The sequence below is a fragment of the Pantherophis guttatus genome, chromosome 3, assembly GCF_059756535.1.
Source record: "Pantherophis guttatus breed Tessera chromosome 3, ASM5975653v1, whole genome shotgun sequence".
Classification (NCBI taxonomy): domain Eukaryota; kingdom Metazoa; phylum Chordata; class Lepidosauria; order Squamata; family Colubridae; genus Pantherophis; species Pantherophis guttatus.
Genome location: NC_142065.1, coordinates 165,445,278 through 165,469,876, shown reverse-complemented (window position 1 = coordinate 165,469,876; position 24,599 = coordinate 165,445,278). Strand labels below are relative to the sequence as shown.

Below are 24,599 nucleotides of genomic sequence, written 5' to 3'. Positions count from 1 at the left end.
AGTTAATGCAAAAGTGATTAGAGCCAGGGGTTACCCACCCAACTTCAAGAGTCAAATTTCTCTAATCAATTCACACAGTGGCTAGCAAATAATTTACTAATATAAGCAGCAGTCCTTCCCTCCCTCCCTCCTTTCCTTCCTGTGTAGCTCCACTCCTGATTCTAACCTGGAACAGCAATGGTCCATTCTTCACATTTAAAGGATTGGGTAGCAGGAGAAGGTACGCCAACCCCAGCTATGTTAGCTGCAGCCACTTGAAACTGGTATATCATGTTCTCCTTCAAATCATTTATCTGCCACATAATTGGAACAATACAACATGTTAATACATTGTCCTATAATGGAATGAACAAAATATTCCAAGTTTTTATTGTTTTAAAAATAAATATTGCTGAAACATTAATACTTTGAATGACTGACAGAAAAATAATAATGCTTAAGATTCTATGTTCATTTTTCAAATTAATGTTTGTATATGTGCATGTACTGTATGTTTGTATGAAATTATATAGCACCGATGCAGATATCAAATATTATATTACTCTTGGAACTTACTGGAAATCTCAATGTTGTTTAACTTTATTACTCAATGTGTCTGTCTGTCTGTCTGTCTGTCTGTCTGTCTGTCTGTCTGTCTGTCTGTCTCTGCCTGCCTGCCTGCCTGCCTGCCTGCCTGCCTGTCTATCTATCTATCTATCTATCTATCTATCTATCTATCTATCTATCTATCATGAGCCACGGTGGTGCAGTGGTTAGAGTGCAGTACTGCAGGCTACTTCTGTTGACTGCTGGCTGCCTGCAATTTGGCAGTTCAAATCTCACCAGGCTCAAAGTTGACTCAGCCTTCCATCCTTCTGAGGTGGGTAAAATGAGACCCAGATTGTTGGGGGGGCAATATGCTGACTCGGTAAACCACTTACAGAGGGCTGTAAAGCACTGTAAAGCAGTATATAACTCCAAGTGCTATTTCTACCTACCTACCTACTTACCTACCTACCTACCTTAGTCCAAACCAGCACTGCATTTTGAAAATTTCACATCTTATAACAGAATAATTGTAAGAACAACGTCATGGCAAGAAGTGGAAAAATTAGTAGATTACATTAGCACTGTATTTGAAAATCATGATTAATAAGCAAAGACCTTATTAACCAAGATGATAAGCCAATAGTGATCAAAATGGTCCTTTAAATCTGGAGGAAAAAATCAAGACTAAGAATAGATATCTTTGATAATAAAAAACCTTTCAAGGGACCATTGGTTAATGAATTCATATATTATGGATATAATTAAAACAGTACTCACAAGATAAAAACAATCCAGTTATAAGTTTGGATTCTAACATAAATCAACCTGATCTTAATAAAAGAAAAATTTTAAGTTGGGGCTGGTGGCACTGTGGAATACCCCAAATTAGGTAGCAGTCATAAGTCTAGAAACATAAAACTCTCTTACCCTATATGCCCTTTCACTAATGGCTTTAATGTTTGCTTCCTTCCATTCTCCAGGTACTCCACCAATTACTTCCCGGTAATTCACATAATAGCCGGTGATTTCAGCTCCACCAATAACTTTTGGCTGTTTCCATCCAAGAACCATTGACTGACGAACACTTTCAAGCACCGTGATGTCATATGGTGGAGATGGAGGTGCTGTTTTATGATGAATAATTCAAATAAATAATAAATAAAATAAAATGGGGAAAAAAATTATTAGGATAGAAATATTCAGTTATTCAATCAAACTTTTGTATAGCGTTATTTTATATAATATAATATATATATATATATATATATATATATATATATATATATATATGTAGGTCTTTGGTTATTCGGGTCTTCTCCCACGTAAAATTGGAAGTGTCTTGGCGACATTTCGACGAAGTCTCATTCGTCATCTTCAGGCTGGTGTTCTCGGCTTCGTGCTTCCAGGAGCAATGTGAGATCGCAGCTGTCTCTTCCTTTTAACTGCTAGTAGGGGTGTGAGCTGATTGGGTGGGAACTTGGCTGTGTTCTGATTGGGTGGAGGTGTGTTCTGATTGGTTAGGGGCTTGGCTGTGCTCTGATTGGATGGGGGGTTGGTTGTGCTCTGATTGGCTGGGGGTGTGTTCTGTTTGGGTGGGGGCTTGGTTGTGCTCAGCTTAGTCTGAATTGCAGGGGGATTTGAGCTGGTGAGCTGCGTTGCTGTTGTTTGGCTTTGTGTTTGTGGCCATGCGAGCTCTTCGTGGTGGGTGTCAATCTGCTTCATGTATGATTTGGAGGGGTTTAAAGTGGCTAATGATGCAGCTGCAGTCTTGCTTCTGGTCCTTGGTCGTGGCTCATTATCAGTGTGGGTTTGAGTCTGCTTTCTGCATGGATGTGTGGTGGTGACATCCTGTGTGGCTCTTGTGAGTGTGGGTCTGGTGTCATTCGTCGTGTTAGGGACCCGTTTGTCAATAAGGGCAGGTTTCCAAATGGCTGGTAGGCGGGAGGTATCGTCTCGTTTGTTCATGCTGTGTGGGCGTTTTTCTATCTCGATGGAACACACCCCCAGCCAATCAGAGCACAACCAACCCCCCATCCAATCAGAGCACAGCCAAGCCTCTAACCAATCAGAACACACCTCCACCCAATCAGAACACAGAAGATGATGAATGAGACTTCGTCGAAACGTCACCAAGACACTTCCAATTTTACGTGGGAGAAGACCCGAATAACCAAAGACCTACATACAAACACCCGCGAAAACCTGAGGAAATATATATATATATATATATATATATATATATATATATATATATATATATATATATATATATATATATATATAAAGGTTATAGTTTATCCTGGAGTTTCCTTTCTTCAAACAAAAATCATGTAGCTAATTGAAAAACACTTCTGGATAAGAAATATAGGTTTCTCTAAACTCCATATTCTGTAAGTAAAAATATTAAAATGAGTTATTTAAAAAGTAATATATTATGGAGTGAATGTTGCAGTACAAAATGACTTTAGCTCTAGTTCACAACAATGACATTTTAAAAAAGAGACATAGCTGTAGTATGTAGGTATATGTGTGTATGTGTATATAATGTGTATGCATGTGTGTGTATACAAATACTCTTTTGCTGAATTCAAGCTTATTGTTTCACAGATGTTTTGTCTTCTTTTCCTCTTTTTCCCATTCTTAACTTTTAGTATTCATAATGCTCTAATATCGCATCTGAATTACCACCTACCTTGCACACAGTAAGCGCCCATCACAAGTCACAGCAATCCAACTCACATACAAATGAAAATATTTGGAGCTATATTTTTGAGGACAGCAAGGAGAGAAAAAATAAATCTCTATTCACCTCCATTAACATCTAATGTTCCATCTCTTTCCTGCAATGCCTGTCTGATCTTGAAAATGCATGAAAATGCCACATAGACTATCAAAATTCGGATGTAGTTTACTCAGAATCCTGTTTTTCAGTTGCTGAATCTTTTTGCAAAAATGTGTACTTATTTTTTAACTAGAAAAAAGAATTACCGAAGACTCACATGATTTCACAGTAAGATCTATGAAAGAGACTTGCTTAGGATAACATCAGGGAAAAAGAGGATTTTTTTAAAAAAATAAAAAATACAGTGCCACCTAGAGCAAAGATTTCTCAGCACATGCCAGATTAACACAGAGATAATTTCTTCTTTAGTCAACCCTCTCTGCTTCTCTGTGACATTAACAAAACAAGGCAAAGTCCATTAGTTTCTACTAACTTTCTAAATACTTTTTAATATACATCATTTATATTTAGGTTTTAAGTATGGTTTCTAGCTATAGTACTGGAAGCTGCACAAAACCTGGCAAAATAAGAACAGGAATGTTTTTAAATAAATACAAATCTAATCAAGAACACTGGTTTTGAGATTATCTTTTCATTAAAAAAAGGTAACATCAAATAAATAGTCTGAGTCATCTCATGTAAAGCATATGAACATTTTCAATTATTTTGGAATTAGAAACTGAACCAGCTAGAGAAAAAAAATACTAAATGTTCATAAATCACTTCCATAGAATTACTTAAGTGAATATAATTTGTTTCTCCTCACTCGTACACTTACTCATTGGCTAAATAGTTACGTTCTTGGGCAACTTTCCCTTGTTTTTTATTTATATATTGTTGTGCATTATTTTGTGGCTTGTATTCTCTTTTATAAATAGTAAACTGATAAATAATTTAGATTAGATGTAGTTGTGGTATGTTCCATGTATACAATTATACCAAGATAGTTCCAGTCACCATGGCCATTGGTAAAATATTATGATCGTTAGACCTCTAAATAGCAGCAACCTTCAAACATGTGGTGTGCAAAATATTTTGTCAATCTCTTTAATAATGTATTCCCGATTATTGTGCTAGATGGTGAATATCTTTAGTATATCCAAATTTAAACATTTTGGATTTATTGTTTTCTGAATATGAAAGATAGTTATCATTGGAGTTTTCTTCTCCTTAGATATTCTTTTACAAATGTTTTGGGCAATGTCCTGATGATTTGAAATATGCAAATATGCAATGTATTCAATATTTCTTCAAAGAATGTTTACCTTGCTTTTCAGCGATGAAGTTATCAGTGCCCTGTATGTTTCTAACTCGGAACATGACTGATATTATATTAATTAATAATTGTATGTACAATTTTATTTTATTTTCTGTTGTGAAGAATTGGAAGAAATTTAAAAAAATCTTGGAAATTTGATACTACTACAAAATAAGGCTTAATGGGCACCAAATGTTACCACCAGAGGTGGTATTTAGCAGGTTCTGACCAGTTCTGGAGAACTGGTAGCGGAAAGTTTGAGTAGTTCAGAGAACCGGTAAATACCACCTTTGACTGGCCCCACCCCCATCTATTCTCTGCCTCCCGAGTCCCAGCTGATTGGGAGGAAATGGGAATTTTGCAGTAACCTTCCCCTGGAGTGCAAAGGAAATGGAGATTTTACAATATCCTTCCATGGAGTGGGGTGGGAATAGAGATTTTACAGTATCCTTCCCCTGCCACGCCCACCAAGCCATGCCCACAGAACTGGTAGTAAAAAAATTTGAATCCCATCACTGGTTATCACAATATTTTAGATGCAATATATATTGCTATCTCTTAATAATAATAACATAGTAAACAGTAATTCAACCAAATTAGCAAATAAATGCAACATGCAAGCTTGATGTTAGACGCAACATATAAATGTGCCATAGACTTAGTGACTTCTATATTGTAAATGTAATGAGCTTTGATGGAAGCTGAGCATTTATTAGATGGAGATGATCAAAATGTCGCATTGGCAAAGATGTCTACTTGCAACTTGGATGATCACAGACTATAACTGTTTGAAATGAAGGAGCTAACAAGGTGAAATCACTGCACATGACCAAAGCTCACCTATATCGTTTTTCTTTTGAATTTTCTCCAATGTAGAACGATCTCCAGGAACAGACTTACGTGGGTGCTTGGTAGTTGCCTTTTGTGATGAAGGAGTAGGAACTGGGTCACTCCCTTTACTGACTGATGGACTCCTCTGCTTACCAGAGCTACTGGGCATTGTTTGCCTATTGGGTTTAGCATGGCAATTTAACAAAGCATCTGTGTCAAAGATAGGCTGGGAGGACTCATGCATGCCTTCCCAGTTGACAGTGCGGCCTGTTAGTCCATCAGCTTTATCACTTAGTCCAGGACATACACCATGAAGCAATCCTCCCCCTATAATTGCCAGAAAATAATAAAGACATTTGAAATTAGAATTCATTCCCAATTCTCCGTTATTGAACAAAATGAAGAAACGGAGACAAAGCAAGACAACGAAGAAACATCAAAGCATTAGCTACAGACAACATGTGATATGGTGGGATTATATGAATTTAAATCTAAAACATGTAGTCATGCAGTTAATATTGCTATGAATGGTCCACCCAAAGACCTTCCATTATCTTCAAAAAAAGTTCTATTGTCTTTGGAATGAGGGAATACCATAGTTATATGATCTATTTAAGCAACCTCAGAATGATGAATCATTGAATTGATGTTTAAAATGGAGTCAAACTATATGATTATTGGTATTTTAATTATTTTTAATTAATTAATTAAATAAGTAAATTAATTATTTTAATTTGTTAAGCAACATGCAAGATTTTTTTAAAAAATCAGATCATGACTATATGAGGAGTTAATAAGGAAGTAAATTAGGCAAATGAATTAATCAACTTAATTTCCCAAGCTATAGCATGTTAGAAATTAGACAAGTACTTCATTATGAGATCAGTTTGCCAGATGATTGCCAAGTAATAAGAGGATGAACGTACTGTTTATACAGAGTTACAAGGAACACACCCAAAGATGTCTGAGATGGTGAAGATGAACAGTCTACAAGTGCTTATTGCTTGGATGACTATGAAACGATGGAAGTGAAATATTAAACATTACCAATGCATATTTGGTGTGGAATATTGAAGTTAATCTAGATATAATTATAACGTTGATTTGCGTTTTTCCTATAGGAACAGTGCATTGCTTACCAATAGCTGCCTTGACTTCAATGGCTTCTGAGTCCTTTGAATATCCACTTAATCCAGCTGCATTAACAGCTCTGACACGGAAAATGTAGCGATCCCCAGTAGTAAGTCCATGACAAGTGAATCTTAAGTAAATCAATGTATAAATGAAATGAAATTAAACTAATTAAAACACTGTAAAACTATACAGTATTTCACTCTTTACACAAACGATTTCTTATATGAAATAAAGCACATGTTTCTTAAGTAATGAAGTACAGTAGGATTACAAAGAATATAAAAATGGCAAGGTCCATTGCAAAATTACTTAATAATTATTTTCTTATCTTCCTTGTCTCTTTCTTCATCGAGGGGACAGGGGATAGTGGGACTGCAATGAAGGATTTTGATTCAGCATGAAGGCTTAAATTTATGGAGGGGCAATGAACAAATATTTGTTCATGCCTCTCATATAACAGGCTATACATATATAGAAATGCCTGAATAGTAATCCTTTAAAAGTTCACAACGGCTGTATCTTATCACAAAATGCCAAACTGGTCAATAAGTTGAATCATTTTACTTGTTTACGTGAACTTAAGCACAATGCTCTTAAAGTAATTTACTCTGAAATGGGCCTCTACTTATGATATAGATCATGATGGTGAATCTATAGCACGCGTGCCAGAGGTGGCATGCAGAGCCCTCTCTGCTGGCACGCGTGCCGTCGCCCCAGGTCAGATCTCCATGGCGTTTCTTTCGTGACCTTTTGTTTCCCTGCAAACGACAAAACAGAAGCTCACGAAAGAAAAAGATCTTACCTCTTGACACTGCCCGTGTTAGGATGCCCTGCCTCTTGCCAGCCAACTGATCTTTGAGTCTCTGCTGTGCATGTGTGCACATGTATGCACATGCACATGTCTGCACCTTCCAGTTTGGGCATGCGCACACACGCAGTTTGGGCACTCAGTGTCTAAAAGGTTCGCCATCACTGATATAGTACTTTACAGACAATATATATGTTCTTTTGGTTGTGATAACATATGTTGTTTTATCATTCATGGTTTCTTACGGTTGACGTAATGGTACAAATCATTGATGTGATATTGAGAAAAAGTGCTCTCTTGCAGGTCTTGGAATTGGCATGTTTGATGCTTCATATGAATTGCAGAATATTAGGGTTTATACAAGATTTAATAGAAGTTCTTGAATATATAATCAGAATTTATATGTGGTTGTTTAGCTTATTTAACAGGCTATATAACATATAGCCTGCTATATTTGTGCTGAGATATACAAGACTAATAGAATGCAGGGAATAAAAAATTAGGATATCCAATACATCGGTGCCAAGAGAAAGAATTTGGCAAACCAAAAGTCACATAATTTTACAAAATTACAACCTAATCAAATATTTCATTCATGCCACTTTTCAGGAGGAATCCAGTTACTGAACATTCATGCAATATTTTTCCTTTTTTGCCCCTTTTCAAATATTATTTCGCAAATGATACTTAATTGTACAATTTATTACCTTGTGCCTTTCACAGGGTTATTGTTGCATGGCACCCAATCACCAGACCCTACTTTACTTGCTTCTATGTAGTATCCCACCAATTCCTTTGCATCTTCAGATTCTGTCCAAGCGACAACTACTGATGTATCTGTATTTCGGGTGGGTATAATGTTGCTTGGTGGGCTAGGAATATCTAGAGGTAAAAATAAACTATTATAGCATAGTATTCCTACTTTAACTGCAGCATTCATTCATTCAGTCAGTCAGTCAGTTAGTCATTCATTCAGTCAGTCATTCAAATTTAGAACTCCAATGGCATACTATTTAAAGCAAACAACATACAAAATATAATGTATGATATAAAATATACATAAATAACATTATATGGACAGCCGGTATTATTTAAAAGAATACCCTTTTAACAGATGGACCATATCCACCCTACCCCAAGGCCCAGAGGAACAACCAGTTTTTCAAGGTCTTCTACAACAGCATTAGGGAAGGAGCCATAGGAGCCATATGATCTTATTCCATGAGGGAAGACATCATGACAGAGAAAGCATGCTTCCAGATCTTGAAAGATTACAATGTTTAATCAAGGGGATCCAGAGTACCACTCTTATAAGATAGGCAGAAACCCTGAGAACTGAACAGTCTCTCAAATAGCACTGGAGTAGTAATAGGTAAGCAACAATCAATATTATTGTATACTTACCAAGTTTGTCACCAACCACAGTGGCTTCAGTGGCCTCAGTGGGCTCACCAATTCCAGCTGAATTACAACAACGAACACGGAATTGGTAGGATTTCCCTTCGGCTAAGTCAAAAAGTGCGAAGCGAGGAGACTTTACTGGGATCTCAGTATTCACTCTTTGCCAATTTTCTGTTCCTGCAACACACTAGAATAAAAATTTCAGAATTGGGAAAGACCAGTGTCTTCAACCAAAAATCATAGACTTTTCTCTAATGTGAGCAAACATGCGCCCCCCTTTAAATAATGCTTAATGAAGTTTCATTATTAGAATAGAATAGAATAACAGAGTTGGAAGGGGCCTTGGAGGTCTTCTAGTTCAACCCCCTACCTAGGCAGGAAACCCTACACCACTTCAGACAAATGGTTATCCAACATCTTCTTAAAAATTTCCAGTGTTGGAGCATTCACAACTTCTGCAGGCAAGTTGTTCCACTTATTAATTGTTCTAACTGTCAGGAAATTCTCTTTAGTTCTAAATTGCCTCTCTCCTTGATTAGTTTCCACCCATTGCTTCTTGTTCTACCCTCAGGTGCTCTGAAGAATAGTTTGACCCCCTCTTCTGCAGCATGACCAATAATAGCCTAATTCTACTATGCATTTTTAGTTGTACTGTACATACCCAGCATAGAGTTTTATGGGGATGTGAAGCATCCATCTTTTGATCACTTATAAATTAGTTGGCAGAAAACAATGTGTTTCTCCCAAACATTCTGAACAGCTTTAATCTTTCCTTTCAAGTAACTCCATCTGTTTTCCAGCATTTCTGTTACAATCTAAAGTAAAATCTGAATGTGCAGGGCTTTAGCATTTTCCACAGATCTAATAGGATGAGATCATTGTTTTAAAAGTATTCAACAATGCTCATTTCACACACAAGATCTTGGGTACCGCTCAGAATGTAGACAATCTATGTTTATTTCCTGTTTAGTTTGATTAATTGACCAAATGTTCTAGGATGCTGTAATCTGAAGGACCTAAAAAAAGTTCAACTTTTATTATGCTATGATCCATTGCTATGACACTTTAATTTTTAAAATTCTTCCTTGATTTCATTAAATCAGATTTCTCTGAGCATTTTAGATAGAGGCAAAATGATACCCACAGTATTAAATTATTTTGAGACTTTGTATTGTGACTGTGACTCTGCTCTCTTTGAAATTTCTTTTATATTTCAAATTATGCCCTTTGATGAATAACCACCCCCCCACCAACCCGCAAAATGCCCTTCTTGTTCTTGTACTAGAGTTGATCACATTGGATCACCTTATCCTGGTTTTCTCCCTTTCATCAAGCTTCTGTTTTGCCTGCTATATCAATATTCTTGTGGACCTAAGAGGTTCTTTCACAATGGTGATTGGAGGATTGGGAAAGAACTGCTGTCAGAATGTAAAATCAAGACAAATTACTGATAATCAGAGCAAGAAAGGATATTGAAATCTTAGGAATAGTTTTAAAGGTACTGAGGACCACAATTAAAAGCAATTATAAAAATATATATTTGTAAATTTTCTTTCTTTCAACATTCTCAATATTCAATCCAATCAGTACTTCAACTATTAGAGAACTAGTTAGTTCCCCAAGTATCACTTCTTCTTGTCCATCCATCCATCCATCCATCCATCCATCCATCCATTCAATTTTCATTAAATGAAACCAAAGAAAAGACAACTTTTCTCTCCCTCCTTATTTCTTTGTCAGTGTTACTTATTCAATTATTTCATATATATTCATAGCTTTTTTCTACAGTTATTGTAAATACTACATTAAACACGAGAGAAAGACAGACATAGCAAGGATAGCTCCAAAGTCTTAAAACAATTTTAAGTTTTTAAAGTATTAATACTGTTGAGACACTCTGTAGTGTGTGTCTTTGATGTTAAATAGTTTGAAATGAAAAGGTATCAAACTAATAGCTTGACAAAAAAATCAATGAAAAAATAGTGCACGGTTATCTTGTTTTTACCTTTTCAACAAAGTACATGACACCTTCATGGCCTCGTTCATGTGGAGGTTTCCAGCTAAGTACTATGTAGTTCTTAGTTGCCTCTGTAACACGGAGGTCTAATGGAGGTCCAGGAACAATACCTTCTGCTTGAAGAAGAAAAAGAAAAAAAGAAGAATCAGCAGAAGAAGTTTATTCACTTTTTCCTCCACTAAGAGCCCCTCTGTATGCTGCATCTGCATTGATCTAGCACTGATGCTATATTCTTGAGCATCTAAGAACTGGCTCAACTATGATGCAGCTCAAATTGCAACACTCCCACTTTACTATCTGTTGCCGTAATTCGAGGATCGGACTCAATAAAGAATTCAGAATTATAGTATTCAAACAAAGTATTATTTATTTACAGAAGGCATTCTATATTCACAGAGTGATTGTAGATAGAAGCAAGTAGGAGAAGTGTGCATCCCCTTTTATATCAGTGAGGCGGGGTTAGGGAGTAGGAGTGGTTACAGAGGAATATATTAGGAAAGGAAGAATAAATTAACCCTTGGTACTCTATGAGCATATATTTCTTTCATTTAAGAATAAGGCATTTATCCATGACACTATCATGGTACTGGAATTTCTTAGATCTTGAAGTAAACCATTTCCCGCTTTTAGGAATTTTGCCTCACACTTGCACTCTGCACTAGAGCTCAGAGATCTTTAGCAGATTTCATACACAACCAAACTTGATCTTAATCCTAGTATTCTAAACAGTTTTGTAATCCTTGTAAAACCCTACTGATTTCTGTGTTCATGTAAGCAACATAAAACCTCATCCTATTGTCTAGCATCTGTAATTATTCTTTCTCACCTTATAGGTAAAGATATGTTCTATGCTACAATTTACAACCATAACCAACCTAGGGGGAAAGTTCTTGGCTGCAAATCTATAACATCATATATAGTATTATAGATTTCAATGAGAAATTGAAAATTGAGAAATTAAATCCATGTTTTGATACTGAAATGACTGTTTCCTTCAGACCAGCAGCTCAAATCGTAGTTATTATTGCCAAATAAATGAACATAGCATGAACTGAAGACACAGGGTTACAACTGAAAACTAATAATTATTTTTCTATTTTCTACACCGGACAATTTTTTTTCTCTAGAAGCTTCTATTGATGTCTGTCAGACTTGCAATATTTACACTCTTCTATTGGTGAGATGGAGAGAACACAGATTGGCTCATGATGATTTATGCCTGTTTTCTGCAGTTATGCCAACTTCAAAATGCTTTGAGTGGCTTACATTACCACTGAACAATAGAAAGCAAATGAGCCTGCAGAACAATTGAATGCCTTTATTTAGGCAATCAACCTGAGACTAGAAAAGTTCAGTTTCAGAAATGAATTTTCTCAAAGAAAATAAAAGTAAATAAGCATTTTCTATCCAACACAGCAAATCTACTTACATGGCTGGGAAAAATATTTTTTAAAACCTAAAATTAATAACGGTATGTGCAAAACTTGCTATTCCAGAAATAGAACATTTCTGAGAACTTTGGAACATTGCTTTTATCTTTTAAACCAAGCCAATTTGATCATTCCAGGAGTGGTCTGATGACTTTCTGAATGATAATCCTTTGAACCAGAAATGATTTGTCCAGGTAGTCCAGCTCTCAGAACAAGTCCACAATATCACAAACCATCTTTGGAACAGTCAGATTGACCAACAAGAGAAATAGAATATTTTGATGAATGATTTAAACATTTTAGACTGTTCTGAGTAAGGTTTTGCACATATTTTCTCATGATTATTTTAAACAGTATAGTCATATTTTCTGATTAAACTACAATCCATATATAAAGTTTCATGTGAGAAGCCAAGACAAAATGATGTTTAGGCTTCAATACAGATATAATCTCCAAATAAAATATTAATTTCTATACAAAAAAAATGTGTTACCTGAAGGTTCCTCTTCAGTGACTATAATCTGTCCGGTCCAAGGGGCAGAAGGATGACCTAAACATATTGACAGTGATTAGTTGAATTAAGCATTACCCCTTACTTGCCCAGTTATTTAACTTCCCTTGTTGTAACCAAATAACCTTAACATTAATATTTTAGTCTGGAAAACAGAAACCATTAAGGTAATAAAGTCAGATCTCTACTTACTTCCCTGACTCAGTTCATAACTGCTATACATACATATCTTAGTTGCATATAGTAGTTGGAGTAGAGACATGACTTATCTCTTTCCATTAGTTACATCATGCTTTCCAAAACTGGGCTTTTCCAAATGTATTGCACTACAGCTCCCATTAACTTCACTTATTTGGGCCAACTTCCTTCCCATAGAAAGAATTCAGATGCCTCAGGTTTTAATACAATGTTTCTGTGCAAATTTATTTTATTTTATTCATTTATCTTATTCAATTTCTATAGCCACCCATCTCAATCCAAATTTTAAAACCATAAAAACAGTAACAAATTATACATATAGGCAAAAAAAAAATTATCATAATAGTTACATAAAAATGAGCACTCACGGACTTTTCTAACCTTGTGGTGTCCACATGTCCTGCACTAGAACTAACACAACCACCTCTGGTCATGAGGTGCTAGGGATCTACAGACCAATGTACCTGGTAAGCATCAAGTTAGAAAACATTCTCAAAGTTCTCATTCACACAGCAGCTTTGGACTGGTTCTGAATAGACCTGCTTCCTGTTTCCTGCCATCTTAATGACAGCATGCTGAGGCAGATTAAAGATGGTCCAAGGTGATCCAGCAGAAAGAAGTGTCATGCATCAGTAAATAGAACCATAACTGCTTTATGAACATTTCATATCATAAGGCAGGGAGTCTTTGGAAGGCTGACTGGATTGTGGGATCAAGTCCTCCCATCCAACTGGGACTCTGTACCTTTGCTTTCACTGCTGGAGGGTACAAATCTTTGACTGGTGACTATTTTCTTGTTATGTTTGTTTCTGTTTCATCAGGGGAGCATCAACCTCACAGAACACCTCTACTTTGGTGAGCTCCTTTCCAGGTTGGATGAAAAGGGTAAGAAAAGAGGGACAAAGGACTAAAGGGAAGATAATTCTTAAGCGAAAACTATATCACAGCATTTCTTTATGGATAAGATTATGGTTCTGGTTCCTGTACTGAATATTTCAGATAATGATATATAAACAGCGGTTGAAAGAAATGTTATAGCAATAGCCATAGCACTTAGACTTATATACCGCTTCACAGTGCTTTACAGCCTTCTCTAAGCGGTTTAATAGAGTCAGCATACTGTCCCCAACAATCTGGGTCCTCATTTTACCGACCTTGGGAGGATGGAAGGCTGAGTCAACCTTGAGCCAATGAGAGTCGAACTGCCAACTTGCTGCATTCTAACCACTGCGCCACCACGACTCTTGGTTAGAAAGGGGTTTTGTTCAGCAAATCTTATTTTGAATAGTGAAGTTTTTGTTTACTATTGTTTCCTCTAGTGGAATGCTCTTAGACTTCATTCATATCTTCTAAAAATTAAAATTGTAAACATCTTGTTGACATACATTAGAAAGTCTCTTACTTTTAAGTCTGGCTCTATCAGCAGGATCTAATGCTGCCACAGGTTCTGAGATGCGGGATGGAATGCTGATACCAACATTATTCACAGCACGAACACGGAATATATATGAGCGCCCTTCAATTAATCCTGTGACAGGGAAGCGAGCAAACTTCACTGGTGTTTCATTGCATTGGGACCAGTGAGTGGTACCAACTTCACATCTGGAGGTGGGGAAAAAAGCAAGAAAGGCAAAATGACATGGAAATAATAAATACATCTCAATTCTTTCCAATATTTGCTTATGTTTGCTTTAATGCACCTGTCTGCTTCCTCTTCCTCAAAAACTGCCTAAAGGCGTAGGAATTCAGTAACTATTTTTATAGCCACTGAGTGTAGACTTATTGTCCCTTCATAAAGTAAAATGAAATAAATACATTTTGAACATCTTTGTAAATTGAATACATTGGAAAAGATACAGTCCTTATAAATCCTTCTGGGCATTCTACAGGCCTATAAACATCTATGCCATCTAGGATGTTGGATTGTAAAGGTCTGAATGAGCAAAGTCTTTCTTATGTTAATATACTAAGACTTATTGACCATAATGATATTAGTTACAGGATTCTACTGAATTCTCATGCACTTTTAATCAGAGTTATTTAGATGAGCTTAGTCTGCTCATTTTACTTGGGCTTCTTTTCATGCTCAATCTAAATATGAAGGACTTGACCTGATCCTTGTATATCACCACAGCTTCTTCTCAGCATGTTTAATTTTATGTACATAAAAACAATGCTTTGTTTCAGACATTATGTTCAATGTGTAAAAGTTTATAGCTTAAAGTAGGGTTTCTCAAATTGCAATCTAGGACCCCTGAGGATGGTCACAACTGTTTTTAAAATTTGATGAGACAAAGCAAAAGCATTGTCAAAACTAACTCCAGATTTTGTTTCTATTTTGTCTTTGCAAACCTACAAAGGGCAGCTATGACATTACAAAGTTTGAAAATTCCCATGATACATAGATTAAAATTTAATTACTGTATTGAAACTATATGATGAATTTATTTTTTCTTGCTTTAATCTCAATTAAGTTATTAGTTTTGTTCATAGGTAAGAGGTGTCATGTAAATTCATTTATCATTTTATGTGGCCACAATGCAACAAAGTTTGAAGGTTAGAGTTACTGGGGTATCAACTGATGTAGTATTAGGTGAAATAGTGAAATTCCACAATATAATCAGTGAAACAGAGAGAAAAAGATATTAAAATACTTAAATGTATACATGTAGCATTATGATTACATGTATTACCAGTGTAGTAAATCATATTCTGGAATATGTGTTAATTTGAGAAAATAACAAATCCAATATTGTAAGAATCAGATAACTGAAATCTTAATCTTCTTAATCCACATTTTCCTTACAGTCATAATGTCAAAGAGATTACTTATCCCGGTCTATCATAAATACTAACTTATCAATGAAATATCCTAAAATAGAATGTCCACCATCAACAGCTGGTTGTTTCCAAGAGATGATAACATAATCTTTGTTAGCATCCAAACACTTCACATCTAAGGGAGAACCAGGAACTCCTGCTATATCAGCATCAGCATCTAAATGGAAGGAGATATGCATTTAAGAATATGACTATTAGCAAAAAAAAGTTCTTTTACCTTATTAGTACAGTTTTAATTTTTCACTAATTTATCTATAACTTATGTCATAATAAAAACACAATCTCATTAAGAATAATAAGAAGCTATTTTTCATTACACGTTCCCTCCCTCAGTGCATCCAACCAATCACACAATATCCATGCAAATACAATAGATTGCTGACTGGTAACACCTATTATTAAAATTTAGAATATCAAAATTGCAAGCATAATTATTTGACTTTCATACAAACTTTATTATAAGATTAGAAAGAAGAAACCTTTGCCATTTAGATCAAAATGTTTGTTATACAATGTAGGTTTTGGTCTTAAGCTGATTGTTTAATAGCGAAGTCATACACAACGCACAAAAACATGCTAATAAAATGAAGAAAAACAGATAAGTAGATTATATTTTATAAAAGTTAAAGTACCCAAAAAAATTAAAAAGAAAGAAAAAGAAGAAAAAGATATATTTACTGGTAGTTTTTAAGTTCCCTCCTTTATGTATGTCTGCTAATTTGCTGTACTATAGAACTTTAAGCCTCCTTAGAAGCCAGACTGTGATTGTATTTGCAGGCGGTACAATACATGATGTATTGTATGTATGGGAATCATTCTTGCTTAAATTTGGTAAGTCTTTCATCACACACACACACACACACACACACACACACATGCACAAATACATACACACATACTGTTAGTTTTTCATTGCTGCATGGAATAGAATTCCATTTCTCCATGTCTGTTGCCAATCAGATATTGTTGGAATTTTAACTCTTCTACTGGCTCACGTTATTTGTGAAATTACAAATAACTATCTCTTGGGAATGTTCTATATTTGTGATGATATATATATATATTTTGATCATGTTCAACAAGAGGAGTGTTGTTTCCCAGGACCTGATGACCTGGCGCCATTCTGGGCTTGATCAGAGAGTCAAGAATTTGAAGAGTATCAGAGTTGGCATTACTCTCTTCAGCTGCTTTCAACAGCTGACACTGTGATATTGAGGCACTGCATGGACTAGTGAAATGTGATCATCTAACACTTGTGCAACAGAAATTCCAGAACTTGTTAAAAGTATGAATTCCCTAGTGAAATGCATCATCTGTACAAAAATCTAAAAACAACCTGATTGAAAAGAACAACATGAATATCTATAGTTAACGAAGTACAAAACTATGTATGTATAAAAATTTAGAACTAGATAAAGTGATGCTTATAGAATTACAAGTCTGTGATTGGCTTTCATAAGAATGCATTCCATAAAAATTCTGATTCTGAGCATAGTGTGGTTATTAGTTTAGAAACCATAGGTCTCAAGCATGTATTTGTGTGATAACACAAAAAAGGTGACAGGGCTTATTTGTTTGAAAGAATCAATGATGGGAAAACACTACAGCCTACGAAGATCAGGTTGCAACTACACACATAGCTATTCTTTTACCAGGTTCAAACAAATAGGGCCTTTCTAAATCATGAAGTCATTTTTTGATTTGAATTTGTGTATGTGTAAGATTGAAAGGAAAAGAGATTTCCCTTTTTGGTCTCCTTACATCAGATGTGAATATTTGTTATTATATTTTTTGATATTTCTAATTTTTGCATTTTGGGATAGTGTCAGGATGCTCCCAAGGTACTTATTTGTTTTGAGTAGGGGCAGAATTTGGGAAAATAAATCAGTTACATTTCTTCCTTTCAGCATATGCAATAGACTTTCACTCTCATGCACAATCTCTGCTTTAGTTCAGAGATCAAACAGGTATGGTAAAAGTCTGAAACATCTGCTCCATCCTAACCTATTTTTGATTCTTGGTTTATTTAATTGATTAAATTTGTATGCCGCCCATCTCCCTTACAAGGTGATCCTGGGTGGCTTTCCTACCCAATAGAAAATTGGAATACAACTTAAAAAATGTGACCATTTACTAATAAAGACTGAATTTGAAAATGAGCTGGATCAAGATGAATGTTGGCAAAAAAAATAATAAATAAATCCCCAAGTCAGCCCAATTGACAGACAGTTGTGCAGTGGTTAGGAATGTGCCACCTCCTCGGTTCTTCGCCTCCTCTCTGATTCCTCCTTGTGAGGCAGACTGGAACTATTATTAAAGGGCTGTAAATAATTCTAAATGCATTCTTTGCATGCTTTCTCTATTCTGTTTTAGTCTTAATAATACTACTCATTCTCTTTCTTCTTTAACCTTGTGTGTATGTGTGTGTGTGTGTGTGTGTAATTAGATATTTTAAAGTAATGGAGGGACTTGTTAATAATGTCTATTTAGCAGTGGTGAAATCTAAAATTTGTTACTACCGGTTCTGTGGGTGTGGCTTGGTGGGGAGGTAATGTGACTGGGTGGGCGTGGCCAACTTTTTTTTTTTTTACTTTTAAAACCATTTTTTTCTATCACCTCTTCGGCAAAGAGGTTGTAAAAAAATGGTTTTAAAAGCCTCTGACAATCCCAGCTGAGTTGCCTGATCGGCAGAGGCTTTTTTTCTTTTAAAAGCCTCTGACGATCCCAGCTGAGTTGCCTGATTGGCAAAGGCTTTTTTTTTCTTTTAAAAACATTTTTTTCTGCCAAAGAGATCGTAGAAAAAATACTGTTAAAAATAATTTTTAAAAAGCCTCTGATGATCGCGCGGCTCAGCTGGACATGGGGGGGCAGAGATTTTTGCTTCTGGTTCTCCGAACCACCCGCCTCCATTGCTACCGGATCGGGTGATCTGGTCCGAACCGGGAGCATTTCACCCCTGCTGTTTAGGTATTATAGATTAAGTATATAAATTTCAGGGATGCGGTGGCTCAGTAGGTAAGATGCTGAGTTTGTCGATCAAAAGGTTGGCAGTCCAGTAGTTCGAATCCTTAGTGCTACATAACGAGGTGAGCTCCTGATACTTGTCCCAGCTTCTGCCAACCTAGCAGTTCAAAAGCACGTAAAAAACGCAAGTAGAAAAATAGGGACCACCTTTGGTGGGAAGGTAACAGCCTTCCATGCACCTTTGGCATTTAGTCATGCCAGCCACATTACCACAGAGATGTCTTCGGACATCGCTAGCTCTTCGGCTTTGAAACAGAGATGAGTACCGCCCCCTAGAGTCGGGAACCACTAGCACATATGTCCGAGGAGAACTTTTACCTTTACCTTTATAAATTCCTTCATTTTTAATTCTCTATTGAGGATTCTAATTATTTTATTTATATTTATTTATTAGTTAGAAATGTATTCTGTCTTTCCTCTAGAAGGAAAATGTGGACTGCAAGCATTTGATACTATTCAATTTTGTCTCTGTCAATGAGATAGGGAGGATTCAATGAGTCACATAAATTAGGCTTCTGTAACTGAGGAGGAACATGAATATGGGACTTTACAATCATAAATCTAACACCTTAAATTCTATATCACATTGGCTGAATTTTAGCTGCAATAAAGCCTAAAAGAATGATGTACAGGATTAAACTGGATATGACACACGGCAAAGATAAACAATTTGGTTCCCTTCAGAAATTTGGGATTGAGGATTATATTTACAAGGGACGCAAGAATCAGGTTGTCCACCTTTGGCATAATATATCTTTAAGAAGATCTTCTGGCAACATTTTAATTGGTGCAAGTATTTATTGTAAGGAAGGAAATTCCTATATTAAATGATACTTTAATGATTATTAAAAGTATAATTATAATTAATGGTAATCAGAGCTATAAATAATAATCATATAAAATGTGTCTATATTAGAGAAGAGTATAACACTGAAATCTTACTGTCATTGGTGCCACCTTCATCACTGTCTTTACTTTATAATTACTATGATATGTCTTACCTCGAACAAAAACATAAGCACTGTACTCCTCATAATAGTCTCCCATTATCACACGAATGGTATAAAGGCCTTCATCTTCTTTATTAGCATGAGTCAAGGTCAATGAGGCTCTTTCTCCACTCCAATGCATCTGAACCCATTTTGATGGAGAAATCAAAACTCCTAAAAATTAAATATATATTAAATAAATAAATATATATATACCCTGAACATATACCACTCACAAATGGATACAACTCACAAATGGAATTGTTCATGTTTAAATAAACTTCCCTTACCAAGGAAATATCTTAGAGTCCTTTCACAATGATACATTTGACTGAGTTTAATTCATCGAAGTGACCTTTTTCAAAACTTTTTTCTTTCCAACCTTACATACTGTATATGGAAAAGTTCAATCAACAATGTGTTTGCTTAGGAGAATGAAAATAATCTACCATTTCCTCACATGTGATATTAAAAATGCACATCATCGTCATATATGAGTGTCAACTGGTTTAATAATTGTGCGTTGGCCTTAGGAAATTAGTCTCACTCCCAAGTATTCATATTGATTTCAGGACCATCCCAAAATGTTTTCATCCTCAAGGCAAAAAAAAGCTATTTCCAGTTTCACTCAACTTATTAAAATGGATTAGCTGTTAATCTTATTTCAAGTCAGAAAAGTATCTTCAAGTGCACCCATGAACACAGTGAAGCTCAAAGAGTCAGGAGACATTTTAAGGTGTATATAACACTAACCATTCTGTATTTTAAGTATTTGCCAATTGAGACGCTACTCTCCCACTCTGTCTAACAATATGGCCAGTCCTCAGTTATAACAAGAAGACAGAAGAGGCTTTCACTAACTAGTTAACAAGATATTATACAGTGCAAATAATTTATTACAGTCTTTAATGAAGAAAAATATGTCTTAATCTGAATAATCAACAGTTTTACAGTTTATTGTGCAATGATAGCTTATAAGCAAATAATAGTTAAATATCTTGGCTTATTGTAGTATGTAATTCAGCCACAGTCTGAGAATAAAAGTAATATTAGTATAGGTAGCTTTCAGTTTATGTCCATTTGTTCAGTGACCATTCAAAATTACAGAGGTGCTGAAAAATAAATAAATGGACAACCGGTCCTTGAAATTCTGGCCATCACAATACCCCTGTAGTCATGTGATTACAATCTGGGTGCTCGGATGCATGGCTCGTGATTTTGATGTTGCAGGAAGTTATAGTCACACGATTGCCATTTGTAACCTTCTCTGCCAGTTTCCCACAAAAAAAGTCAGTGAGGAAGCCAGCAGGGAATGTCAATAGTTTTTGCTCCAGTTTTTTCTCCTACCTGCAGCACACCTACCCTGCTGTATGCTGCCTGCACCAGCCCTCTCACAGCCTCATCTGACTCACATGTGGCCTGTCCCAGCCATCCCAGGCCTTCCCTCCATGGTACCCTCAAGCTCCTTATGCGGGACTCCTGCCTCATCTCACTTAACAACCCACAGGTTCTGGAGCTATGAGGGTAAAAGGAGCTGCCAGGATTGGTATTGCTAAGGGGTGTGGTCACAACTGCATCGCTTAGCGACAGCAATCCCAATCCCAACTGGCATCATAACCCAAGTACTACCTCTTGCACAGCTTGCTTTCTATTGCATGATCCACTTTTCCTCCTACAACTTCAATTGTATAGAAATATCCTAGGCAGACATCATCTAACTGAAACAAAGAAGAAGTTTATCTTTTAGTGCATGCTTACCATTCCTGTACCACTGGATTTCTGGGTGAAAACGCTTAATATCAGGATGGATGACAACTGTGCAGCCCAGACTCATTGTCTGACCTTCTCTTCCAAAAGAAACATCAAAAGCATCCACAAAATGTATTTCAAACCTGGAAGCATAGCCATAAGGACTAACACCAAGGCCAACTGTAAGAAGAAAAACTATGCTTATTCCTTTGTTAAAGCTGGGTTATTTAAAGTTGATTTCTAAGCCGTCTTATCTTCTTCTGATAAGATAACTTTTCAGATCCCCAACAGTGGAAACAATTTTAAAAAGATGCATACCAATCTGGGAATTATATAATAGAAGTCAAAGTTGGTCAGTTTTCTCTACTATAAGATCAAAGTTCCCAGTTAAAAAGATATGCCTCAAATTCACCTTTCTTTCCATTGTATTATTTAAGTGATGCTTAAGTGATATTTCATTGTTCTATAAATTAAGTTGATTTCTTTTTAGCTTTTGATCATGATTTAACATAAAAGTGGATATTGTTTTCTGTAGGCTGGATATTACAAATCTGAGTTATATAACTATGGTAAAAATGGGTTTGGCACTCAGTTCATTCAAGCTCAGTTCATTCAAACTGCATGTTATTAGTTTAAGAATAGTTATGACAAATTCGAACAATGGCCCTCTGGTTAGAACATTAACCAGTGAGAGATTATACTGTTGCTTCTGTTGTTGTCTTTATTCTGAAATCACCTTTTTGAAAGCAATACTAGCAAAATAGGTTCTATGACTTCAAAAGGCTGCATTTGTTACTTTCTGCCTTGGACATTTTTCTTTCTATTATGAATTTTTTCTTTCTATTATGCTAAATGGGGAACTCTAATTTCCACATTAACAAATATACTCTAGAACAGTGGTGAAATCATTTTTTTTTACTACCGGTTCTGTGGGCGTGGCTTGGTGGGTGTGGTGTGGCTTGGTGGGCATGGCAGGGGAAGGATACTGCAAAATCCCCATTCCCCCCCCCCACTCCTGGGGCCAGCCAGAGGTGGCATTTGCCGGTTCTCCGAACTGCTCAAAATTTCTGCTACCAGTTCTCCAGAACCTGTCAGAATCTGCTGGATTTCACCCCTGCTCTAGAATCCTAATGATAGTAGATTATTCTTCCTTGTGTCAATCTATATTTTGTTCACCAAATAACAAAATTTTTCTTATAAAGGGCATTTAAAGTCATGGACTAATGAAAACAAGATAAAGCAGTGAATTCAGTAGGACTGCCAGATCTGGGCAGCAAAGAATATTGTATGGATATTAGAGGGTTTTGTACATCTTTACTAACATCTAGTGGTCAACTGGAATTTGCAGCCTCCAACTTTTAGAAGTCTAATCCTTTAAATGGGGAGGGGGATATCTCAAACTTGGTGATGCTGTGATCCCCTAAAATAATGATCTAATTATAGACCATGGATGATAGAAAAAAACTAAACACTAGAATTGCATAGTATCAAGATGATGTGGTTTTTCACCAGATACTTTCTTATATGTTAATATATATGATACTTATCTAAATGAGATAAAGTGCTTAGAATCTTAAAATAAAATTCTATCACATATATTATCAAAGGCAATAGGCAGAACTAAGCAATATTCTCTGCCTTCAACTGCATCTGATGTTGCAGTATAAGATAAATCATTATAAAATATTAATACTTCCAAAATGAGTATATTTCTTTAAATAATCTTCTCAAAACACTATACGGAACATTAAAAATTATACTAATACATTTCTGAATGACTCATTATGAAGTTTATCAACAACTTACAGCTTAGGGGCAGTGTGACAGTTCCAGCATGGAAAAAACTTTCATCAAACTCTCCTTTCACATATCCTATAGTTAAAAAAAAAAAGCAAAACAACATTTCTATTGTCATTGATCTGTAGGCCGCAAGACAAAATTTTAGCAAGCGGTACAAAAAAAATTGCTAAGGGTTGAATATTTGAACAAACCTACTTTTTACTACTACAGAAGCATAAGCTGAAAGTTCTCCTTTGACATTCATGGCAGAAGCACGATACTGAGCTGTGTCATCAAAATCACATCTGTGAGGAATGAAGGATTTAGGAATAATGTTAATGTCATAAAAAAAAATGGTGCTCTTACATTTTGCAATAATTTTTAAAATTGATCCTCTGGTCCCTTCCACACATGATGGCTGTGCTGATTTTAGAAAGTTATCATTTTGGCATGTTCCCCATGTACATGAGTTTGCCAATGGGCTTTGCAGCTTCAGAAATTAATTGATCAACTCCTGTTCCTGTCTTCAATGCTGTGAAGACAGAAGATAGTCTTTCTTCATAAAAGCTGAATGGGCAGTTTCCCATTAGTGGAAATTACTGTCTTGTTCTTCCTTTTGGTTTCTTGTCTCCTGAAATGAAGCTGCCATGGTTGCATGGCACTTATTCTACATTAGTTTATGAACCTAGAGGGCTTATTTTAGTATGACCCTACAAAGTCACCCTTTTTTTGTGCATGTGTTTACTTGTTTTCCTTGCCATGAAAAGCAAATAGGAAACAAGAAAAACAAAGGAATAAGGCACCAGTCAGCTATCATTTAGGCATTCCAACTGGTCACCCAGGACTACCAGCTGTCCAAAGGAAAGCAAAGTGAGAGTCAACATGGAATGGTAAGAGCAAAGCCAGTCACTGTGTGGAAGGGGCCTTTCTTCTATCTTACTTAGGCAAATTTTATTCAGATTTATTTATCATGTACCCTGCCCTCCAAAATTGCTCATTCAACTAGATGAAATGTTAGCATAAGAGAAAAAGGTTACATTGCATGGTAGGATTCAGAGTGGGTGAGTATGAGTAAGTTTCATGATGATTTTAAAAGCAGATGTGATATAGCAGGGGCATTTTTAAAAAAATAAATTAAAGGAGCTTGTTGTTCTTTTACCCCATTGTCCAATATCTCCAGTTTTCACATTTACCCCATTTTCCAATATCATTTCACCTTCATTGCACTATTTTCTAAGATTTATCTAATATGTTAATGCCAGTAGCTAATTTGACTATTCACTTTTACTTAATGTTTATTTATTGACGGAATCTCTATA

The 24,599-nt window shown here is 35.8% G+C and overlaps 1 protein-coding gene across 7 annotated transcripts in view; it reads right to left on the bottom strand.

The window, feature by feature from the left end:
• MYOM1 (myomesin 1) overlaps positions 1-24,599 on the bottom strand; it is a 79,164-nt gene that overhangs the window by 23,427 nt on the left and 31,138 nt on the right. For 2 of the 7 annotated variants that reach the window (XM_034429534.3, XM_034429533.3), the window contains exons 7-20: positions 23,497-23,585; positions 23,308-23,373; positions 21,511-21,681; positions 19,765-19,926; positions 15,755-15,896; positions 14,301-14,500; positions 12,683-12,739; positions 10,748-10,875; positions 8,746-8,929; positions 8,049-8,223; positions 6,539-6,660; positions 5,409-5,726; positions 1,456-1,652; positions 167-293 (exon numbers count right to left, since the gene is read on the bottom strand). In XM_034429534.3, the coding sequence (XP_034285425.1) occupies positions 167-293; positions 1,456-1,652; positions 5,409-5,726; positions 6,539-6,660; positions 8,049-8,223; positions 8,746-8,929; positions 10,748-10,875; positions 12,683-12,739; positions 14,301-14,500; positions 15,755-15,896; positions 19,765-19,926; positions 21,511-21,681; positions 23,308-23,373; positions 23,497-23,585 (2,138 nt within the window). The remainder of the gene's footprint in view (positions 1-166; positions 294-1,455; positions 1,653-5,408; positions 5,727-6,538; positions 6,661-8,048; positions 8,224-8,745; positions 8,930-10,747; positions 10,876-12,682; positions 12,740-14,300; positions 14,501-15,754; positions 15,897-19,764; positions 19,927-21,510; positions 21,682-23,307; positions 23,374-23,496; positions 23,586-24,599) is intronic. The other 5 variants (XM_087890482.1, XM_034429535.3, XM_087890483.1 and 2 more) reach the window with 3 other exon arrangements.